Below are 20,513 nucleotides of genomic sequence, written 5' to 3' on the forward strand. Positions count from 1 at the left end.
GTCAAAATGTAATGTGAGATTATCTTGTCTAGACTGGACCTCCTCATCTTCATTTTAAGTTTTATGTGATACTTTTGAGCCAGGGGTCACATTTGTCAAATCAGTACCCTTGACTTCCCTTCAATCTGTTTCATATTCAGGTTGAATCCTCCGGGTCCAGGCACTTAATCAGAACCTTTCCCTGTTGCAAGACTCTCCTTGCACCAGAAGAGTGCAGTGTTAGCAGAGTGAACTCCTGGGAATCCAACTCCCTGAGCAACGTGTACAGTGCCACAGAGATGTATAAATGACCCTAGACAGGTAGCAGGAGTGTGAGGACAGCAGTGCAGTCCTAAGCAGCATACCCATGACCATTGTCTTTAAATGAGTTCAAAAGGTGGGTTGTAGTGTCATGGACTGGAAGTCCTTCTCCGCATTGACAGGTAATCTGCTCAGGACAGCAACATGGCTGTTATTAAATAATTATAAGATATTTTGGTTTGATTAATGATACTATATTGTGCAGACTTTTTTGTATTTTGTTTACTTCTCTATTTTGGGAGTCTCATGTAATGAAGACAGGATCGATAAGTATCCTATCAGCCCCCACAGAGAGGGGATAGGCCAGCTAGAATCAAGGTGTTTAAGGAACATTTCCCATACTGATCTAACATGATAACAAGAGAAGTCATTACATTTTTGAAGGTTTGATTTTATTTGACATCTTTTATGAACGTTATGAAATATACTTCACAAATTGGAAATATTTACAGTTTCTTTTTTAAATATTTACAGGCTCTTTACAGCAAGGCATTATTCAAGTTTTGACTTATGGCATCCTTAAAGCATTCTGTCTTTCAAAACAAAGACATCAGTGTGGTTGTGGCATGCTCAGAATTCATTCATTAGTCTCTGCATGTGAAAGGCAAGGCTTTCATTCCTACCATTGTGCAATCCAGCATTTTTGAACCCTCTCCATTTCCCTGTGCAGGCCGAGAGTTTTTAAAAATCAACAAGAGAGAAATAGTCCACAAAGTCAGTTTTCAATAGTTCCAAAGATCTATGAAAAATTATTTGGACCAAAAAAAAATTAGGGAAGTGATCATTTCCACTTATCTTCCAAATACGCAGTAAAATATATCTCTGGCATATAGAAGAGGAAATCCAAGAAACCAACTGAATGGGGATGCCACTGTGCCATTTTGAAAACTGTGAAATTGTTGCAGATCAAAGTGGACATTTGTTTCCATGCCTTTATTCAAAGTTGTTGGCATCTACTTGTTTTCCCTGTAAAGAGAATCCTGAAAATAGTTGTCCCGTGAACATAGTGAATCATTCAGTATGCTTTTCCATTATAAATTAAATGTGGTCCTCCATTGCTCATGTTGTCTGTCATTTCCTGTAAGAATTGAAATCATTAATTAAAATTCATGTCTCATTCATACGTAGCCAATTGGAAGGTTTAAGCATTGTAAGGTCTGCAGACTGGATTCAGCTCATTCTCACTTTCCTTTTGAGAAATGTCCCCCATGCACATGCACATGCAATAACCACCCTGATGTGAGGGGCTCTATGGCAACAGTTTAGTCATCTACAGGGGAAAGCCTTGATAAGCTGAATGCAGATCACCTCAGCGATCACCGAAGCCCGAGGCAGCCAGCGCTGCAGTGGAGAGGGGAGAGGTGCAAGCTGGGGTGCCACCACTGGCGCCTCCCCTCCGTGCTGTGGTGCTAGATCCCTCTGGCTTCAGTGATCACCAAGGCAGCCGAAGCATGCCAAAGTGCTCATCCCAGTCTAAATATTTAGATACATACTCTATGATGCGATGCTGGTTATCATAAATTGTGATTGGAAGAGCTCTGTTGGTGAACATCCTCCAGGCACAAACTGATACTCTTTTACAAGAGCAGCAGAATCTTCTGTACCAGTGCCAACCTTAACCATTCCAGCATGCAGTCAGAATGTTAAACTAGACCATCCCCTAACAGCCCTTTGCCAAACCTTAAGGTTTGGGTGGCCAGGGAGGTGCCTCTATGTCTTGTCAAGACTTAGCTAGTCTTTCCTTGCATTCCTCCCCTGTAACTTTTCCTTCACAGTGGTCTTAATGCTGCAGATTCTCTCCAGGTTACGACAGGTTGCCGCTGCTTACCTACATGGATCTCATCTCAAAGCTGGGCTCTCATTCCTACTTCTGCTGGGATCTCTTCCCTGATTACTTCATGCAGCTACACAGCATCTAGCCCTCTGCGGCTCTTTCACCCACTGATGTTCCTCAGCACCAGATTATTCTTGAGTACAGGCAATATAGCTAATGAAAAGCCTTCACCTACTACAAGCAACTCTAGAAATGATTTCCCTAAGCAGCTCTTCCTTGCAAGTCTACTCCTAGCCCTGCCATTTTAGATGTCTTCAGGAAGATATTGGGTCTATGTTTGAATCATGAAAGAAATGGCAGTTCAGTTTCAGTGAGCACTTCTACCTTGGTCTCGGCTAGGATTTCCAGAAAAGGTGCCAGATAATGTCGACTGAAGTGGGGGTTTGGTGAAGAAGATACTCGTCTGCTGGGAAACAAAGTGAGATGTTGCCTATGAAAGCCAGTGTCATGCAGTCAAACAAATATTGGAAGAGGACTAAGGAATTATTTGGCCACCAAATCACAATCTCAGTTTACATTTCCCATTTGTAAAATTGTAATTGTAGAGCTTGTTTACATAATTAAAGAAACAGCAAGGGAGATAACAGAAGGTGTAGCCGTAGCTGGACATTCAGGACTCTTCCAGAAGATCAGACATTTCCCCTGCTTTATTTCTAATTCTAAGGATTCTACTAGAATATTTTAACCTGACACCCTTATGCTCTTCCTTGGATCAATTTCAGATTATAAAAATTTTGTTCTTCTCATGGGTACCACCATCTCCGGATACCGACTATTTTTTAGTTCATTACCACACTAAACCACTGGAAGGAAAAAGGTTCCTGATTATTCATCCGTGCTTCAGCTTCAGGTATGCCTTCTCATTATTAAAACAAATCCAGGGTTGAAGTAAGATTGAAAAGGGTTATTTCATGATCAAATTATGTAAACAAACTCCTAATAGCCTACCTCACATGAATACTATGAGGATGGACAAATTAAGGATGGTAAGAAAAGTTCAATCTAATGTTTTACTGCTTTTGTTGGCTAGTGAGTTTTACATTCTCAGATTGTTTTCATTAATCATGGGCATAAATATAATTATTTGAATTGTACTCCCCATTCAGTTATTAATGAATTGTTATTGTTATTCATGACACCACAGCCATAATTTAATTTATGCACTGAGATCTGAGAATACCTTTCCACTATGCTTTCCTCAGGGGAACATGGGAATGCTTGAATCTGACCAGTGTTTCTAAGGCATGAAAGAGCTAATAAAGAAGATGTAACTTTAGATCATGACCACATCCAACAGAAACCATTTGGATAACTCCAACTTGAAGCAATATTTAAACTGAAAAACAAACTTCCAAATGTTAACACTAGCAGTGTGCATTCAGTTAATTCAAGTGGGGAAAAAACACCCCCAAAATTTTGGGACCACTAAATAGCCACAATTAGCTTGCATTTAAGGGCTCTCAGTTCCTTTAAATGCCTTTGGAGTGAACTCTTCACTTGGAGAAGGCATTTAAAGGGAGGGCAGACACTTTAAATGCCTTCAGAATTCACTTGTGCTTCTGTGGCTTGCAAAAGGCATTTAAATTTTAAAGGGACCATGTTAATTTTAAAGTTTAAATGTCTTTCCCCCCCTCCATTGGAAACAATGGAGGATGGGGGCACCTTCTTTGGAAGCATATAGACTTGGACTCCTTGATGTTATGTTTTTCAAACTTGGGGGGAGGGTGTTGAGGAGCGATACCAGCTGCTACGCTGCAAATTTGGTGCCTCTACCTCAAAACACAGCCCCACATAGTTCCTAGAGCCCCAGATATCCTCAGATTGAGTTCCTATGTAGACCAATGAATATAATGGTCTCCACAGGCTACAATGGAGTATTCTCAAATATTTACCAAGTCTGAGTACCATACCAGTATTGGGATTTGAGAATATCAGGAAATATCAATATTTTTTGGTTTCAGTGTGCCCAAACACAAAAAAATGCCATGTTTGTTTGTTTTTGTATACCCCTAGTTAGCACCTAATTGTATAGTTCTAAATGCCATTCACAAAGGAAGGTTTCTGGGGTGTGCTCAAATCATTGACCAATTTCTGATTATATATTTGTCTGAAAAGCAGAACTTTTTAGGATGACAACATAAGAACATTGTCACTCCCTAGCATTCAGCATACCTGGGAGGCAACTCTGGTGTCGGGGGAATCACCGGGCAGCTGGGCAGGTCGGTTATTTCAATCCCCCTCAATCTCTATTATAAATATAACAGTTATGAATAACCAGAAACATAGAACCAGAAACATATGCATATGCATGATGCTACATCAGTATCCAAACATATCAAGAGGACTTCGTTGTAAACTAAAAAATTAGCAATAGGTCTATCTTGGACTGAGCATTGTTGGACATTGAGAAGACTTGGATCAGATATTTCAATGATCCCACCGCTTACAAACATCCTACATTCAAATTTGCTGTGTCAGGGAAGAAATATTGATGGAATCTTCTCCCTGAGAAGCTAATTTATCTAGTGGCTACAGGAAGGGCATTAACCTATTTTGAATCTGTACTAGCCCTGTGCATTTTTTAATAGTCTAATGGATCCCCCCCCCCACACACAAAAATGCCCAAATTGTTACTGTTGTTAATGCAAATAGGAAAACAAACCCCAGATACTTCTTGATATATATTACCCTGCTCTGGTTTCTGTGCATGTCGTGTACCTTTGCCTATTCTTTTATGGTTACAAAACTGCAAATCTCAGTATATATTCTGCCATGCTGCCTGCCTTTCTTAGAGTAACAAATGAGGGCCACACCCTGATTGTCTGTTCTCTTACCTGCCTTCTGGATGCTCCAGATGCATTCCTCTGTTCACAGTACAAGTGTGCCAGCTTTCTGGAGAGGACATTTATTTGCCCCCCAAACTCATACTCCACAGCCTTTCTAAAAGCTAGGAAAGGGTGGAGACTGATGCCCAGCCTCCAGGAGCAGCAGCAGGAAGGCCTGATTTATTCCAAAGTTCCAACTAGTCTTGAGAAACAGGCACTTATCAGGGTATGATGTGCAGACTGAAAGGGGAGTATAGGCTCATACCAGGTGAGGTATGAAGGCCTTAAATTGTAAAGAGTTTTTTTAGGTAAGTACTTTAGACTGAACCTAGAAACAAATCAATAGGTAATGCAATTGCCGTAACCCAAGACATCATGTTCCTATTGGCTGAACCCTGTAAAATTGATGAAATATGGAGTAGAATGTCATCAGCATATTGATGCCTCTGGATTATCTCACTAAGCTGCCCATAGTAGATGTTAAACAAAATGGGTATGTAGCCTTGCAGAACACTATACTTAATAGGCCATGCGACTGATTCTGTGTCTCTGATGGAAATGCTCTTTGTTTAAAAGGCCAAAATGATTGGAGTCCTGTATCTATACTCCCACTTTCCAATCAATGAAATAGAATGGAATGAGCCTCCATATAAAGGCAACCAATTGGGTCTAACAGGATCAGTAGAGGAAATATGCCCTGACCCAGGCACAAGTATTCAGGCAAATTTGAAACTGTCCTATAACTGGCTGATTGATCTCTTGCTAGAGATGGATTTTCAATAAAGGTTTCACGGCCATCTCTTTAATGAGAACATTTCCTTCCAGCAGACATGTATTAATGAGCCTAACTCTGGTAAAGTGAGTCCTATCCTGGCAAGGCTGAATAAGCCAGAAAGGGTCAGGATTTGTTTGGCAGGTGATGGTCTTACCCCTGCTAATGAGAAGCTTCAATTGCCTTTCACTGGCTTACAGTTCCGGAGAGCTTCAACCCAATATTGTCCATAAAAGACAAGCACTGTGTAAAAAAATGGGATTTGGCAGTGAAAGTTTAATTTGGCAAGAGGTCCAGTCCCCGAAGAGCCTCTTGTGGCGCAGAGTGGTAAGGCAGCAGACATGAAGTCTGAAAACTCTGCCCATGAGGCTGGGAGTTCAGTGCCAGCAGCCGGCTAAAGGTTGACTCAGCCTTCCATCCTTCTGAGGTCGGTAAAATGAGTATGGTAATAAAACGGTAATGATTGGGGAAGGCACTGGCAATTGAGTCTGCCATGAAAACGCTAGAGGGCGTCATCCCAAGGGTCAGACATGACTCGGCTTGCACAGAGGATACCTTTATCTTTGCCTTTTACCAGTCCCTGAACATTTCACCCAACCTGGATGGAAAGCATGACATTACAGCTTTTGTGTTTCCTTTTGAAATCTGTCCCCCATTAAAACCAATGAGGAAAAATGAATGAATGATATATAATAAAGTAAAAAACCCTAAAATGTATAGAAATGAAATGAAGCAAAAAATGAAAAAATATTGCCTACCCCCTAATCCTCTGCTTGCAGTGTGAAGTTGCACAGTCCAACAATAGATAATAGATTGTGTGACTTGACTTTCTGTATAATTTAACTCTATGGATATGTTCCTGATTTGCAAACAGTTTAGCAGGAGACAGAAAGGAATTCAATAATTTTCATGCAATGAGGCCCATTAATTAAACAGCCCTTCCTTCTTTATGAAACTCTGTATTAAGTGGCAAAGCACTTAGAGAAGTCATACAATGGAACAATGCAGATAATGGATGTATTTTGTTGAAATGGGTGTACTGTAAAAAGATCTAGTTCCTAAAAATAGCTTTCTATAACAGAATGGAACACATACAGCAGAGCGGTATTTCATTTCCCAGTTATATCTCAAAATTGAATTCCCCAACTGCCACTGGAATATATTAGCACCCTGAGTTGTTTGGGGAGAAACACAATAAATCAGGACATATTCCCAACTTACCTTGTCAGCCATTTCGTGGGAGTGATGCAGTGAATGCTCTCTTTCTGAAAACATTCGCCTTTGCTCATAGCTGGCAAGCCGGCAAGTGAGCCATGAAGAAAGGGTGCAGCCCCCAATCCCAATGCATGCCAGGGACATGGATGTAACGTGCAAGGAATAGAGAGTGGAGGATTTCTTGCTCAGTGCGCGAAGGAACTGAAAGTTTAATATTCCCCCAATGAGTCCACAGATACAGCAGGCTGAGAAAAGGATCATCTGGTAGGAGACAAGAATTGAGTACATTTGAAGAAGAAGAAGAGTTGGTTCTTATATGCCGCTTTTCCCTACCCGAAGGAGGCTCAAAGCGGCTTACAGTCGCCTTCCCTTTCCTCTCCCCACAACAGACACCCTGTGGGGTGGGTGAGGCTGAGAGAGCCCTGATATCACTGCTCGGTCAGAACAGTTCTATTAGTGCCATGGCAAGCCCAAGGTCACCCAGCTGGTTGCATGTGGGGGAGTGCAGAATCGAACCCGGCATGCCAGATTAGAAGTCCACACTCCTAACCACTACACCCAACTGGCTCTCAATGTTATCTGGAGGAGAAACGTCAGAGATGTTGAACATGTATGAACAATGTTTAAAAAGTAGGTACTATGCATTATGTTGAACTGTCAGCTACTCTGTTCACCTGGTCACCACAGAAGGCCACCTCAGGTAGATCTCTGTAGCTTGGTCACTTGGGCAGGCACCTGTAGAAACCAAGCCAAGGCCACCCAAGAACAGCTGATTCACACATGAAGTTCTAAATATGGTGTAGTCTTCTCCCATAATTCTATCAGCCAAGATTCCAAATAAGTGTTTGGCTTGAACTGGGAAGACAAGTATGATTAGAGACTCCCCTAGCTTGCAAAAATCCATTTAATGGGATTGTTTCAATGCTGGAAGTCACTGACAGATCCTTTCTTGGAGGGGCTGCCAAATAAAAACTATGTGTTGATTGGCAGAAGGTGAATTCTTTCATTAGAATGTGGACTACTTTCACTACTTGTGGACAGGATGTGTCATTTGTGTTCATTCTAAATTGGTTCCTCACTGTTCCCCATGGCCAAAAGGCACTATGATGGGACCGGTGCAGACTGCATAGCCTGCCCTGTCCATTTCCTGAACTCACTGTGAGGTATGCTAGGGTGAAATGAATGCCCTGCCCCACTGTGAAGGCAAATTGGGATGCTCTAGCAGTAAAGAATTCAGAATGCTTGACAGTTTGCATTTCCCCCACTGATGACGTATTTCAAATCATGTGAAAACTTACGACAAGTCCTGATTTTTTTTTGGCACACAGTATTCCACATGCTCCACAAAGCAGAAACTGTAAAGAGAAGAGAAATTGTTTTATAGCAAAAGGTCTGGATCAATAGGTTAAACCCCGCTGTATTATAAAGCAATGCAAGCAATAATAGGATTGTTCATTGTTTCAAATATATCTGTTTCTGGATTATAAAGTGACTCTTTCAAGGGAAAGCAATTTATCTATAGTGCATAATTAAGGAAACACAGAAAGGGCGTGTTACTAGCTTTGTGACTTCCTATTGCCTTTTTTCTTAAGTCCGTTCCTCTGCTAGGCCATTCCTGTGAAATTTTAAATATTAACCATTCTAGAACATTTATTTATATTTGCAATCAAATAATCTTTGTCTGTCCATCCTGGCCTTCCTCCAAACAGCTCAGAGTGCCAGAGTCTCCTCTCCCTCGCAAGAAGGCGTTTGAAAGCCAGTGGCCTGGGCAAGGCACCAGGGACAATGTTTGTCATAAATATTTGTAGCAACATGATAAAGTCAACTGAGTGCTTCACTTCAGAATCTAAAACATTCAGTGAAAAAAAAAAGAAAATTAAATTTCGAAAACTGGGCATCCAAATTTCCATGTCTGCATGGTTTGAACAATTAAACCTCATAACATCCACATATCACCTCCATAGAAAGCTCTCTTCCCTCCTTCAGTAGTTACATTTGAAGACTGGATTGACTCAGAAGCCACCATTTAAAACTGGGGGGATTCATCAGAACTCATTGTTTTCTAAAAGGGTTGATTCTGCTTCAAGCGTAACCGTAACCAAACCCAAACATGGAAACTTTATATAGCCTTGAAGTGGTTGATTGGATCTATCAAATCGAATTTCAAAACAATGTCAAAGCTGACTCAGGTAGCCATATGGTGCCTCTATTTTTCCCACTTGGGGCTTAAAGTAGCCTGGCATGCCTTTGTGGATTCAGGAAATGGTGCTGGAAGAAGAGGGAAGAGTCAATCCCTCCCACAGTGCCTTGGCCCTTGTCTGTATTATCCTTCCCGCTCCCCACAGCTCCTTTTTGTGACTAAATTACATTCTAGAATAAAATCATGGATTTCTCAACATCATGTGTTGAGTGTCCCTAAGTCATATTGGGTGTAGTAGACTTTATGAGTAAATAGCACAGACTCTGGCTGCAAGTAGTGGATATGAAAGAAATTTCTAGGAAAGACATCAAGCCTGTATGCTTATAGGCAATCAGCATGACTAGAAGGAGATGCAGGAGCATGCCACCAGCCTACCGTTTGCATACTTTGTGGAAAATGCTGTACACACACAGACTATGACAATGTAGGCCTTGTATGCATGGTTAGAGAGTCTGACTGCACAACTGGAACTCTGTAGATGCTTTGTGCGTGTGTCAAATTTCTTGAAGGCATCCCTTGGTGACAGGGAAGAAGATGGTGGGTAGAGTCCCACGGTGCATCAGTGCAACAGGGTTTTTAAAAGAGAAAATGAAGTGCTGAGTGTGAATAATGCATGCCACATGGGACTATGCCATGGGAAAGTGGCTGTCATGCATCTGCGTCCAGATTTGGACAAGATCAGCTTTGTCCGAACCTAATTCTACAGTTACAGAAAGAACTGGTGAGAGACAAATTTTGAGAATGAAAAATGGCTGCTTCTGTTTTGACAGTTACCCTAAATGAGAATGGCATTCTCGCTCGCTCTCAACTAATTTCAGAAATGAGTCATCAGACATTTCTGTAGAAGTGACAGAAATGCCAATCTGCCAAGTTAACAGTTCTGTTGGTGCCCTTGGCTTTATTCTCCATCTTATTCTATGTTACTCACTTTCCCGTTGTGTCCCCCAATGATACATGAAGATAAATGAAGCTACCTTATACAGAGTCAGGCCAACAAGGTCAGTGTCATCTTCTGTTACAGGTAGCAGATCTCAGAGTCGGCGTCTCTGGCAGTAGTCTTCCTCCTCACCACTTGTTTCCTCCTTTTAGTTAGAGAGGCCAGGGACTGAGCAGGGAGCCTTCTGCATACCAAGCAGATGCTCTACCATTGAGCCATCCTTCCACTCCTAAATTGATTAAGTGGCTTACATAAGGATTCCACCAGAGGCCCAGGTTACAATAGAAGCAGTATAGTAATAGAAATGGTAGGTAAAAAATCACCAATGAGGATCTAACCAAATAGCACCCATTTATAAATATGGGAAATGCTCTGGTTTGGACATATTTGAAAGAGTGGAAGCACGCCTTGCTGACAAAAAAAAATGAATACAAAAGGTACAAGTGGTCTGTATGGTCAATTCCGCACCAGTGGCATCACTCCAGGCTGCTGCCAGTGCATGAGGGGCATGTTTTGGCAGTGGACCCAGTCTGCCCTGGATTTGTGCGTCCTAATGGATGCAGCCAGGGTGAAACGGTTCTGCCACCCGGGGGGGAGGGGACAGTGGGGGGGGGGGAGGGATTGCAGGATGGTTCTCACGCACTCCCATCTCCCTACAAAACAAATTGCCTGCAGGGCCAAGTGGGCCATTTTCTGTCCCCTCCAGGCTTCCATAGGGTGGGGAGGAGGCCCGGCTCTCCTGCATCCACACTGGCCACTGCTGGGCTAGGCCCTGTTGGCCCCTTTAAAGTGGGGCAATGGGGGCTTAAGATGTGGGGGACCTGAGAGAGGCCCACCCTGCCATGTGAAAGTGAGGATTAGCCCCACTGCCATATGACCGCCCTTCCAGCCTTTTCCACCTGTGTGGAATCTGCCTATGAGTTTCAGGTTGAGCGAGACTTTTAAAAAATAAATGATGAAAACACAGAGTCCTCTAAACCTTAACCCTATACATACCTGAACAATGCTAAATTGGGATAGGCCAGTACCTCCTGAAGTTGCAGCATTTAAAACCACCTGTTACTTCAGTTCTCAGAGCCCAAGACTTCTCAACATCTGGCCAAGAGGGAGACCCTTTGTAAAAGCTTAGCCCTTCTTAGCTAGGGCCAAGAGGCAGTGTAAGAGGAAGAGCAAGGGAACTTCTTCCTCATGTCCCGAGAATGTCTCTCTGGGGTCAGTCCTGATATTCCTGACTCACAGAGAGACACGCCAGTATCATGGCTTCCTCAGATTCTGTTAGGTGTGACGATGCAGCAGGGGTTAGCCAGTAAATCTTCAGTCTCACTCCAGCCAGATCCATTTGCATTGGTGGACTGATGACTCATCCCCCTTACCTTTCCTTTGTGACAACTATGAACTTGGAAGCTGGGTTACAGTACACAGACAGAGCACAGATCCAAATATTGGAATATAAATGTGATCTCTAGAGTGAAGGGCATTTCTCCACAGGGCCCTTTGTGTCTGAAATGGGAAAGAGGGTTTCTTTGGGCAAGGAGTGCAATCCTGAGGATTTCATCCCATAGTAAGGGTGCAGTTGTACTGATGTAATTGAAACAAAAAGAAAAAACCATTGGATTGATTTCCTTATATACTTATTTCTAATGGTGCAATTAAATAATTCCATATAAGCTTTTGAAAAAACAACAACATCCCAAAGCCAACTCCAACTGTAGCCATGGGGAAAAGCCTAGACTTAACCCAAACCAGAGTTCACTAGGACTCAACCCCAGAATTTATTTTCATTGCCAGGGCTTACTTAGCCTGAAACATGTCAAGTGAAGACAGGATTATATAGTGTGACTCTCCAATAGCAGGTAGTTCATTACAGCCTTCCTTCCACACCTGTTAAATTAAAGAGCTCCCAGATGCAAGAGTATAGTCAAGGCAATCTCCTGCTCCATAACACCTCGTTTGAGAAATTAAATACTGAAGAAAGAGACAATCGGTCCGTCAGCAATGTTGTATGTGATGTACATGATCCAGTTTGGTGGCGGTGAGTTTTCAATAGCATTAGGCCTTTTTCTTTATGCTTTCCATGGGATTTTGTATTCCTCTGTATTTTGGGTATGTTTGTGTGTAGCAGCTATTTGTATTCATGTTGTCATCCTGTTAACACTGTGTGTTCCGCATGCTCCTATGATTGGCTGTGCTGTTTCTATGGAGAACTAGCTCATTCCCTTTGAATAGTGAATTTTCAAAAAAAATATCTCACTGTGTTTCTGTTTACCTCAAGAATCTAATTGCAGTTCACACTCGATTACCATGATGAGCCATACAAGCAGAAAACATTAAGAATGGAATGGCTGTATTCATGGACATCAGAGTCTGCAACATTTTAACACGTTAGCTTGTTTCATGGCTGAGACAACAGGCACATTCACAAACCAATGGGGAAAAAAGAGGCAAGTTCTATCAGGTTGATCTTCAGCTGTAGCAATGTGGTTAGACTTGCCTTTCAATGTGTGTGTGTGTGTGTGTTGCCTTCCTAGCATCCATTCTCTAATATACTGAGAACCATCCAGAATTTTTACCTCAAAAGGGCAGTATCAGAAGGCCAGAGCATGTTTCCTCTTCTCTCATTCTTTGCTGTTAAAGATAAGGAGTATTCTGACTTGAATCCTGGAAAGATCACAGAGGCACATTTGCCATTGCCCCATATAGGGATGTGCATGAACAGGTTCACAAGCCAAATATCAGTACAAACTTGGCCTGGTTCATAGCCCCCGAGCTGATGTTTGGGGAAGACAGCTTTCCCAAACATTTACCAGACCTTTGTCCAGTTTGGTTTGACTGTTTAAACCTAAGCTGAAGGTTCAAGGTGGTGGCAGATTACAGTGGATAAGTGATAGGGTTGTGAATGTCATGCATAGTGCAGTGGGCTGGACTAGATAACCCAGGAGGTACCTTCCAACTCTATGAATCTATGATTCTTTCTATGATACTAGGGTGGGTCCATCCATCAGTTGTTAGGTTTAAATGGATGTGAGACATTTAACTCATCCATTTTGTTCCCCTTACTTTAAAGTGAGGGGAATTGAACAGATAGGTAAAATAGCTCACAGCCATTTCAGCCTAATGGCAAATGGCTATGCCCACTCTGATAAGCTGAAATGGCTCCATGGAAACAAGGAGAAGCAAAACCAACCGGTGAAATGGCTGTGAGCCATCTAAATCTAACCAGCCTGTTGGGTTCACCCATTATTACAGTATTTGCTGGCGTATAAGACTACTTTTCCCCCCTGAAAAACATGCCTCCAAGTGGGGAGGTCGTCCTATATGCCGGGTGCACTTCAGTTGGGATAGACATAGCTGCCCATAGTGGCCCATAGTACTGTAATGTAATGTAACAAGCTCTATATTTTGAGTGGAAACGTTGGGGGGTCATCTTATACGCCCAATCGTCTTATACATCGGCAAATACGGTATGTTTAAATAGCTGTGAACTATTTACCAGGTCCGTTTTGCTTCCTCTCCTACACACTTTGAAGCAAGGTGAAGCAAAATGGATGGGTTATTCCCCCCTTTCTCCTGGTCACAGCAAGCCACAGCCAGGAGAAAGGAGGTCCCAACTGGCCAGTTTGGGTCATTTTGGTTTGGGGTTTCATTTGGAATTACTCTGAACCCTAAACTGAACAAGAATGGATAGGTTTGTGCCCATCCCTAACCCCATTCCAAGGAGCTTTGCTGGACCTAGAAAGAGTCTGTGGAATCTCGCTGAGTTGGAACTCTTAATGTCTTATTCTGACCTGGATGGTCAGGCCAGCCTGATCTTGTCAAATCTCAGAAGCTATGCAGGGTCAGCTCTGGTTAATATTTGGATGTGAGACCACAAAGGAGGCCCTGGGTTGATACACAGAGGCAGGTGATAGCAAGCACCTCTGATTTTTTCTTGCCTTGAAAACCTCCATAGCTCATCATAAGTCAGCTGTGATTTGACAGCACTTTTCACCACCATTAATGTGGGCAGTTGAAAGTTGACACTAAACAGCTATTATCTGTGTCTCCACAGCATACTGGAGCATAGTTCTGTGGAATGGTGTGTGGTTTGCTAAGAGAAAATTCCCAGTTCTGTCCTTGGCATCTCCAGTTAAGGGATCTCAGGTAGTAGGTACCTGGGAAAATACCTGTCTTCAATACCTGTATTGAACTGGTGTTGTCCTGTAGATTCAACTAATGTTTCTAAATGCTGCCAACCCTTATCAAAGCACAAAAAGTTGTCCAAATCATGTTATTCTTGACAGAATGTCAGCACAGTGTAGTGGTTCAAATGTCAGACTAGAATTTGGGAGTCCCAGTTTCTAATAGATCACTCTACCATGGAAAATCACTGCATAACATGGGCCAGTTACTTCTCTCCACCTAACCTACATATCAATGCTGTTATTTTTGGGGATAAAATGGAGCAGGAAAAACAATGTTATAAGCCCCTTTGTGTCCACACTGAGGATAAAAACAATTGAAGTGATTCGTATACCAAAAGTTCCTATGAGATATCAATTATTTATTTTTTCAAACTCTTAGTCCCCTCAGTAGCACAGAAAGCTTGATAAATCATAGAGTTGGAAGTGGCCATACAGGCCATCTAGTCAACCCCCTACTCAGTGCAGGATCAGCCTGAAGCATCCATGATAAGTATCTGTCCAGCTGCTGCTTGAAGCCTGCCAACAAGAGGGACCTCTTTAGGCAGCTGATTCAACTGCTGAATTACTCTGACTTAATTTTTTCCTCCTGCTATCTAGCCAATACCATTCTACACTTAGTTTAAAGCCATTACTAGAGATCCTATCCTTTGCTGCCAGTTGGAACCATTCCCTGCCCCCCCCCCCAAGTGACAACCTTTCAAAAATCTAAAGAGAGCAATCATATCACCTCCCAACCTCCTCTTCTTCAGGTTGAACATTCCCAAGTCTTTCAGTCTTTCCTCATAGGGCTTGGTCCCCAGGCCATGGATCATCCTTGTTGCTCTCCGTTGCACCCTCTCGGTTTTGTCCACTTCCTTTTAGAAGTGAGGCCTGCAGAACTGCATACATTACTCCAGATGCAGTCTGACCAATGTGGTATACAGTTGGACTATGACATCTCGCAATTTTGATGTGATACCTCTGTTGATTTGTTCATCACAATATCTGCAAAATATCTGTCTCACAGTCTGTTTCCAATTGTAAACAAGTTGCCTGTTATTCACAAAACCCCAAATCATCATCTTTGAGTTGTTTTTATGTTTACAGGGCAGTTACAATTCTGATGCCAGAATTGCACAGTAAACTCATGGTGAACTCCCTTTTCAGAACTATAGTGCCCTGACCTGGATAGCCCAAGCAAGCCAAATCCCATCAGATCTCAGAAGCTAACGAAGGCCAACCCTGAGTAGCATTTGAATGGGAGACCTTCAAGACTTGGATGGAGTTCCTCCAAGGAACACTAGGGGTCATGACACAGAGGCAGGCAATGGCAAAAAACTTCTGAACATCCATTGCTTGGCTGCCAGACAATCCTCAGATCTCCTGGTCACACCAGACACACCATATATGATAAATAAAATAAACTTTGGTGAAAGGTGAGACCCCAAAGCCAATCCAGACCTCAAAGGTAAACTCTTGGTTTAGATAACTGGGCCTTGCATGTGCCAAAATAATATAAGGATTGGATTTGTAATGTGCTAACTCTGAATGCATTATGTTGGCTGTTGTGAATCTTAATCATCTTACAGCAATAAAAATATTTAACATGGTTACTTAATAAAGGTACATGTGGCTAGTGAGGAGGCAATACGTGGAATGTGTGTGTGATTTAAATCAACCCGGAATAAGATATTCAGAGTTAAGGTTTCCATAGTAACCTTCCCTTTAGCCCCTTATGTGTGAAACTGGGCTTCTATCTAGCTGCAGCTATTTAAAGGCAGAAATAGGTCAAAGGCCTTTAATTACATTTCCGTGTTCTGTTATTTTAGGAAGTGTGCATACGGATAGTGCTTTCCTGTGATGGGTGTGCTCTTCAGAAGTTTGGCAGCTTGTTTCATCCCGCTCTCCTTCATCTCTTTCTTTTACTGTATTTCAAACTACAACAGTTAGGACAAAGTCTTTGGTTTAAGTCTGCTGTGTCGTCATCTCAAGTATTTCTACTTGGAAGAAAATCCCAATAAGTCAGTGGGGCAAATCTCAGAATAAATATGCATAAAACATAGTTAAGGAGACTTACATATCCATAGTCCAAGCTTACATTGCTTTGAAGCCATTAATCGGGTAAGTTCATAATGCAACTGCCCCCCAAACAGTAATTTTTAGAAACATGTTGGGCCATTGATGAGTAATTGCAAAAGCCATTGAGGAGACTTCCAAATGTAGAACACATTGGAAGGATTCTCAGAATGTTAGGAGGTTCCAAGTAAGCATCTCATCATGATAGAGGAAATGGAAGGTATCCCCCTAGACTGGAGTGCCTCCTGATCTCTTCTAAACTACTTCCTCCACCAGTGAAAAGGAGGGCCAAAAGTGACTGTTTCCTTTGAAAAAGAAGTGAGTGGGTGCCAGAAAATAGGTGACTTGGCATTATGCTTAGGATCTCTGTTCTAGGCTACATTCTAGATGACAAATACAATTATAAATACACGTAGATGGATATGTAGACAACTGACATGAATGCCCAGAAAAATAGATCAGTGCAAGATACTCACACACTTCTGTTCTCTGCTATAACACCAATACAACTTGGCGAGTGCTGAGTGCAACTCCTATAGAACAGTATTTGTTTGCATCCATAAGAACATAGGAAGAGCGCTAGAGCAGGGGTAGTCAACCTGTGGTCCTCCAGATGTCCATGGACTACAATTCCCATGAGCCCCTGCCAGCAAATGCTTTGTAGTCCATGGACATCTGGAGGACCACAGGTTGACTACCCCTGCGCTAGAGGATCAGACCAGTGGTCCATCTAGTTCAGTACCCTGTCTCACACAGCAGCCAACCAGTTCCTCTGAAGGACCAACATACAGAGAACAAGGCCTTCCCCCAATGATGCCTCCTGACCCTGGCATTCGGAGGCTGAGTGCCTTTGAATGTGGAGGTTCCCTTTAGTGACCAGGCCTCGTAGCCAACAATAGACCTATCTTCCTTTAGTTATCAAATCCCTCTGTAATGCCTGTTACCATTTCTACATCCTGCAACAACAAATTCCAATTTTAATCACTTGCTATGTCAAGAAGTATTTCCTTGTCCATCCTGTTTCTACTTTCCACCAGCTGCATTGGATGCCTTTGGGTTCTGTATTCCGGGAGAGGGAAGAATACTATCAACTACATGTAGCTAGCAGCCAGTTATCCTCAACTCTCTGTCTTCTGAACTACCAGCCAAAGGTTTAACTATCACTCTGAAAGCTATTCTGCTTCACATACATACCCACAAACACTTGTGCTGAGAAGGTGAAAAAGTGCCCAATCAAAATCATCTATAGGTATTTTGGATGCTGCCCCCCCCCTGATTTTTCTGTTTTTTCAGATTTCATGAATGTCAAAATATAAACAAATGTACAAATCAGAAATTTAAACAAAAGTCTGTGCAATCATTGAATTCAAAATTAGAGGAATTAGGCATGTATACATATTTTCAGTATTATATTTTCAACTATTGGTTTAAAAGGGAGGCAAAGAAGATCATAAAACCTCATAAATGTCCTTTCTTTCTGATAAAGTTTGAACTAGTACTGAGCCACTGTAGAGACAAGTACCTTACATTTCAAGATTTAATGCATATACATGCTCAAACCGAACGCACCTATCCACTTGTCCCATTGTTTTCAACTGAAGGGACAGCTGCCACTCCAGAGTACCTGGATTGACAATGACTGTTCATCACAGCCTCAGCCACATGGGACAAATTCCAAAAAGTTGTCTAGAAATAAATCCAGTAACAGACAACTGAGAAATCTCATCCCTGTCAGTGAGAATTAAGCTTAATTTTCTCAGGGCTGGACTATGTAAGTGTCAAGAAAATCCAGTGAAAGAAATAGGACTGAGATCCTAAGAAAGCATTTCATGTCTAGAGTGCCTTGCAAGGATCATAAGGGCAACTCAAGGATTCCAATGGAAATTTGTATCATGTAAGTTCAATGAACCATCTATTAAAAGGAATGTTAAAATGTCATCAGTCTCAAGATATTTGATTTGCAGTCATGAAATATGTCAGTTAAATGATGCAAGAGGATGACAGAATGAGAAATGAACATTCTTGGACATCAAAAGAGTCTGTCCACATTTTAAATCTAATCCTGACTAGCAGATACAGTTGCTCCTGATGACAAGAAAAGGGATGTCATGCTTCACAAATTCACTTCAGTTTCCCTCTCTTTAAAATAAATAAATAAATAAATAAATGCCCTCTGCAGCCGTGCCCTTGAGAATACGTGAAACCAGCCTTTCTATCTTTAGACCACCATCTGGCATGGTGTGCACGGAGTGGGGTGTGGGGAAGAATTCTCCTGACCCACCTGGTAGACTTCAGGCTTGCAAAGCACATGACTCCCAGTGTTCTGCTATTTGGAGTCACGGAAGGTGTGTGCATGGGGGGGGGGGGGGGTTGGGTTGGGTTATATGAGATGGAGAGGGATTCAAGTAAAGTTCAAGATTTTGCCCTAAAAGACTTCGGGGGAGGAGAGGGAGCAGATGACACCCTAGATCATGCACCTCAATAATGCACAAAAGCATGCACACTAGAGTAGAAAGCATGGGAGGGCGGGGGTTGCGCGAACGAACTGGAATTAGCACAGACCGAACATCAGCACCGTCAAGAGTTAAAGAGAGAGTGAAATGGCTAACGTACACACACCCCGCTCCATACCGGAGAAGAGTCTCCCAGCTGAGGCGGCTGAGGCTCCGCAAGGACCAGGCTGAAGCTGACCGCCCCCACGGCCACGCTGGAGACCCCCAGCCCTATCTCCAGCACGGAGAGCACCAGGAGGCTGCCGATGATGTGGCTGCTGGTGCACATCTTGGCTCGGTCATCGTTCCGACCCGATCAGCTCCCAAAGCCAAGCATCCGCCGCCGCCGCCGAACGCCAACTTTGGTCTCTTCTTCGGCAGCCGCGAGAGAAAGGCCGGCGGCCCCAGGCGGAGAGTACCGCGTCTCGCTCCGAGGAGAGCCCGCGCGAGTCCGGCGAAGGAGTCCGGCGCTGGGTCCCTCCCGCCCGGCCCGGCCCGGCCCTGGACGCCTGGGGAGCCCAGCAGACAGTGCGCGCGTCGCCGCCACCACGCAGATTCGGGCTCACAGCGGCTCCGCGGAGAGCTGTCCGAGGTGCTGAATCCCTCCTCCGAGCCTTTTCCACGCGCTCTCGGAGCGTCTCCTCCAGACACTTGCTGATCACACGGCGCTCCTCCGAAGCGGCGGCATCGATCCAGTTCCGCGAGCGCCTTTCTGACGATGCTGCTTCTGTGTCCTCCGGCCTAGCAAAGACAGATTCGATTCAGCGGCACGTTCCTTTCCTACAGAGCTGGTGTCTTCTGCTAGGAGGGAGAGAGAGAGAGCCGACCTTGTCTGATCGCTTCCTTCGCTCTCATTGGAATGACCTCGCCGAGAGTCGGCTGAAGGGAGGGGACACAAAAAGGGGAAAGCCCAGCCCCAAAAAGAGTTGGGCATGAGTCATTCTGGACTCAGCATTCAGGCAAGAGACTCCACAGCCGCTGAGCCTCAGAGACGAAGGGGAAACCAACCTCAGCCCCGGAGATCGAGCACGTTTGTTTCTGTCTCCAGCATGCAAGCCACGGGTCCTTTGCACGCGTTCCTTAGGGAAAGATGCCACAGAGCAAGTGTGAGAATCCCTTTCTTGGTCCCGAGTAGTGCTTGATGAAGAACAGGACACGAGCTTTGGGGTTACATAAATCTTTGGGGGAGAGACAGATTCGCACGCCCCACCGCACGTTAATAAAAGGGGACATGATCTCATCCTGATACTAACAAATCTGACGTTGGAGCTCTTTAAAGGAGAATAGCAGAAAGGTTTGGGCAGAGACATTATTTAAAAGATTGGGTGGGGGGAAGTCTGGCTTTTCTTGGGCCACTTCCAGATGGAGCTAGTCACAAGTGTCCGCTGCTCTGAATCACTGTGGCCAATCTGTGCAATCTGCATGGGGACAGTGCCAAACCCTGCATTTATCATTGCTCCTTTGACGTAGTTAGAGACCATTTCTGAAGTCATTTCTCCAGCAGGGAGCTCGGTCCCTCACTGTTCACAAACCCCACAGTTTTATGTTAATTTGGGTGTGTGCTCTTTTGTCCCAGTGGTCATTGTCTAAGACCAACAGTGATATTAACAATGTGATTTCTTTACAATTTCTTCATAGACTTGAGTCCATCTTACTCAGGCCACATTCATGTGTAGGCATTATTGAGTGTTTTCTTTGCCTG

The 20,513-nt window shown here is 43.3% G+C and overlaps 1 protein-coding gene across 6 annotated transcripts; it reads right to left on the reverse strand.

The window, feature by feature from the left end:
* Positions 1 to 670: 670 nt before the first annotated feature.
* TMEM196 (transmembrane protein 196) lies at positions 671 to 19,890 on the reverse strand. Of its 6 annotated transcripts, none has more exons than XM_077303830.1 (6): positions 18,951 to 19,890; positions 8,245 to 8,301; positions 6,953 to 7,207; positions 4,307 to 4,380; positions 2,459 to 2,540; positions 671 to 1,378 (listed from the first exon to the last, which is right to left on the reverse strand). In XM_077303830.1, the coding sequence occupies exons 1-6, from the start codon at positions 19,098 to 19,100 to the stop codon at positions 1,316 to 1,318; spliced, it is 681 nt and encodes a 226-aa protein (XP_077159945.1). In that variant the 5' UTR covers positions 19,101 to 19,890; the 3' UTR covers positions 671 to 1,315. The 6 variants fall into 6 exon arrangements, with proteins under 6 accessions (XP_077159945.1, XP_077159944.1, XP_077159943.1 ...); XM_077303829.1 differs by having other exon boundaries at positions 18,939 to 19,890; XM_077303828.1 differs by having other exon boundaries at positions 2,459 to 2,537; positions 18,933 to 19,890.
* Positions 19,891 to 20,513: the final 623 nt, after the last annotated feature.

The sequence above is a fragment of the Paroedura picta genome, chromosome 11, assembly GCF_049243985.1.
Source record: "Paroedura picta isolate Pp20150507F chromosome 11, Ppicta_v3.0, whole genome shotgun sequence".
Lineage (NCBI taxonomy): Eukaryota > Metazoa > Chordata > Lepidosauria > Squamata > Gekkonidae > Paroedura > Paroedura picta.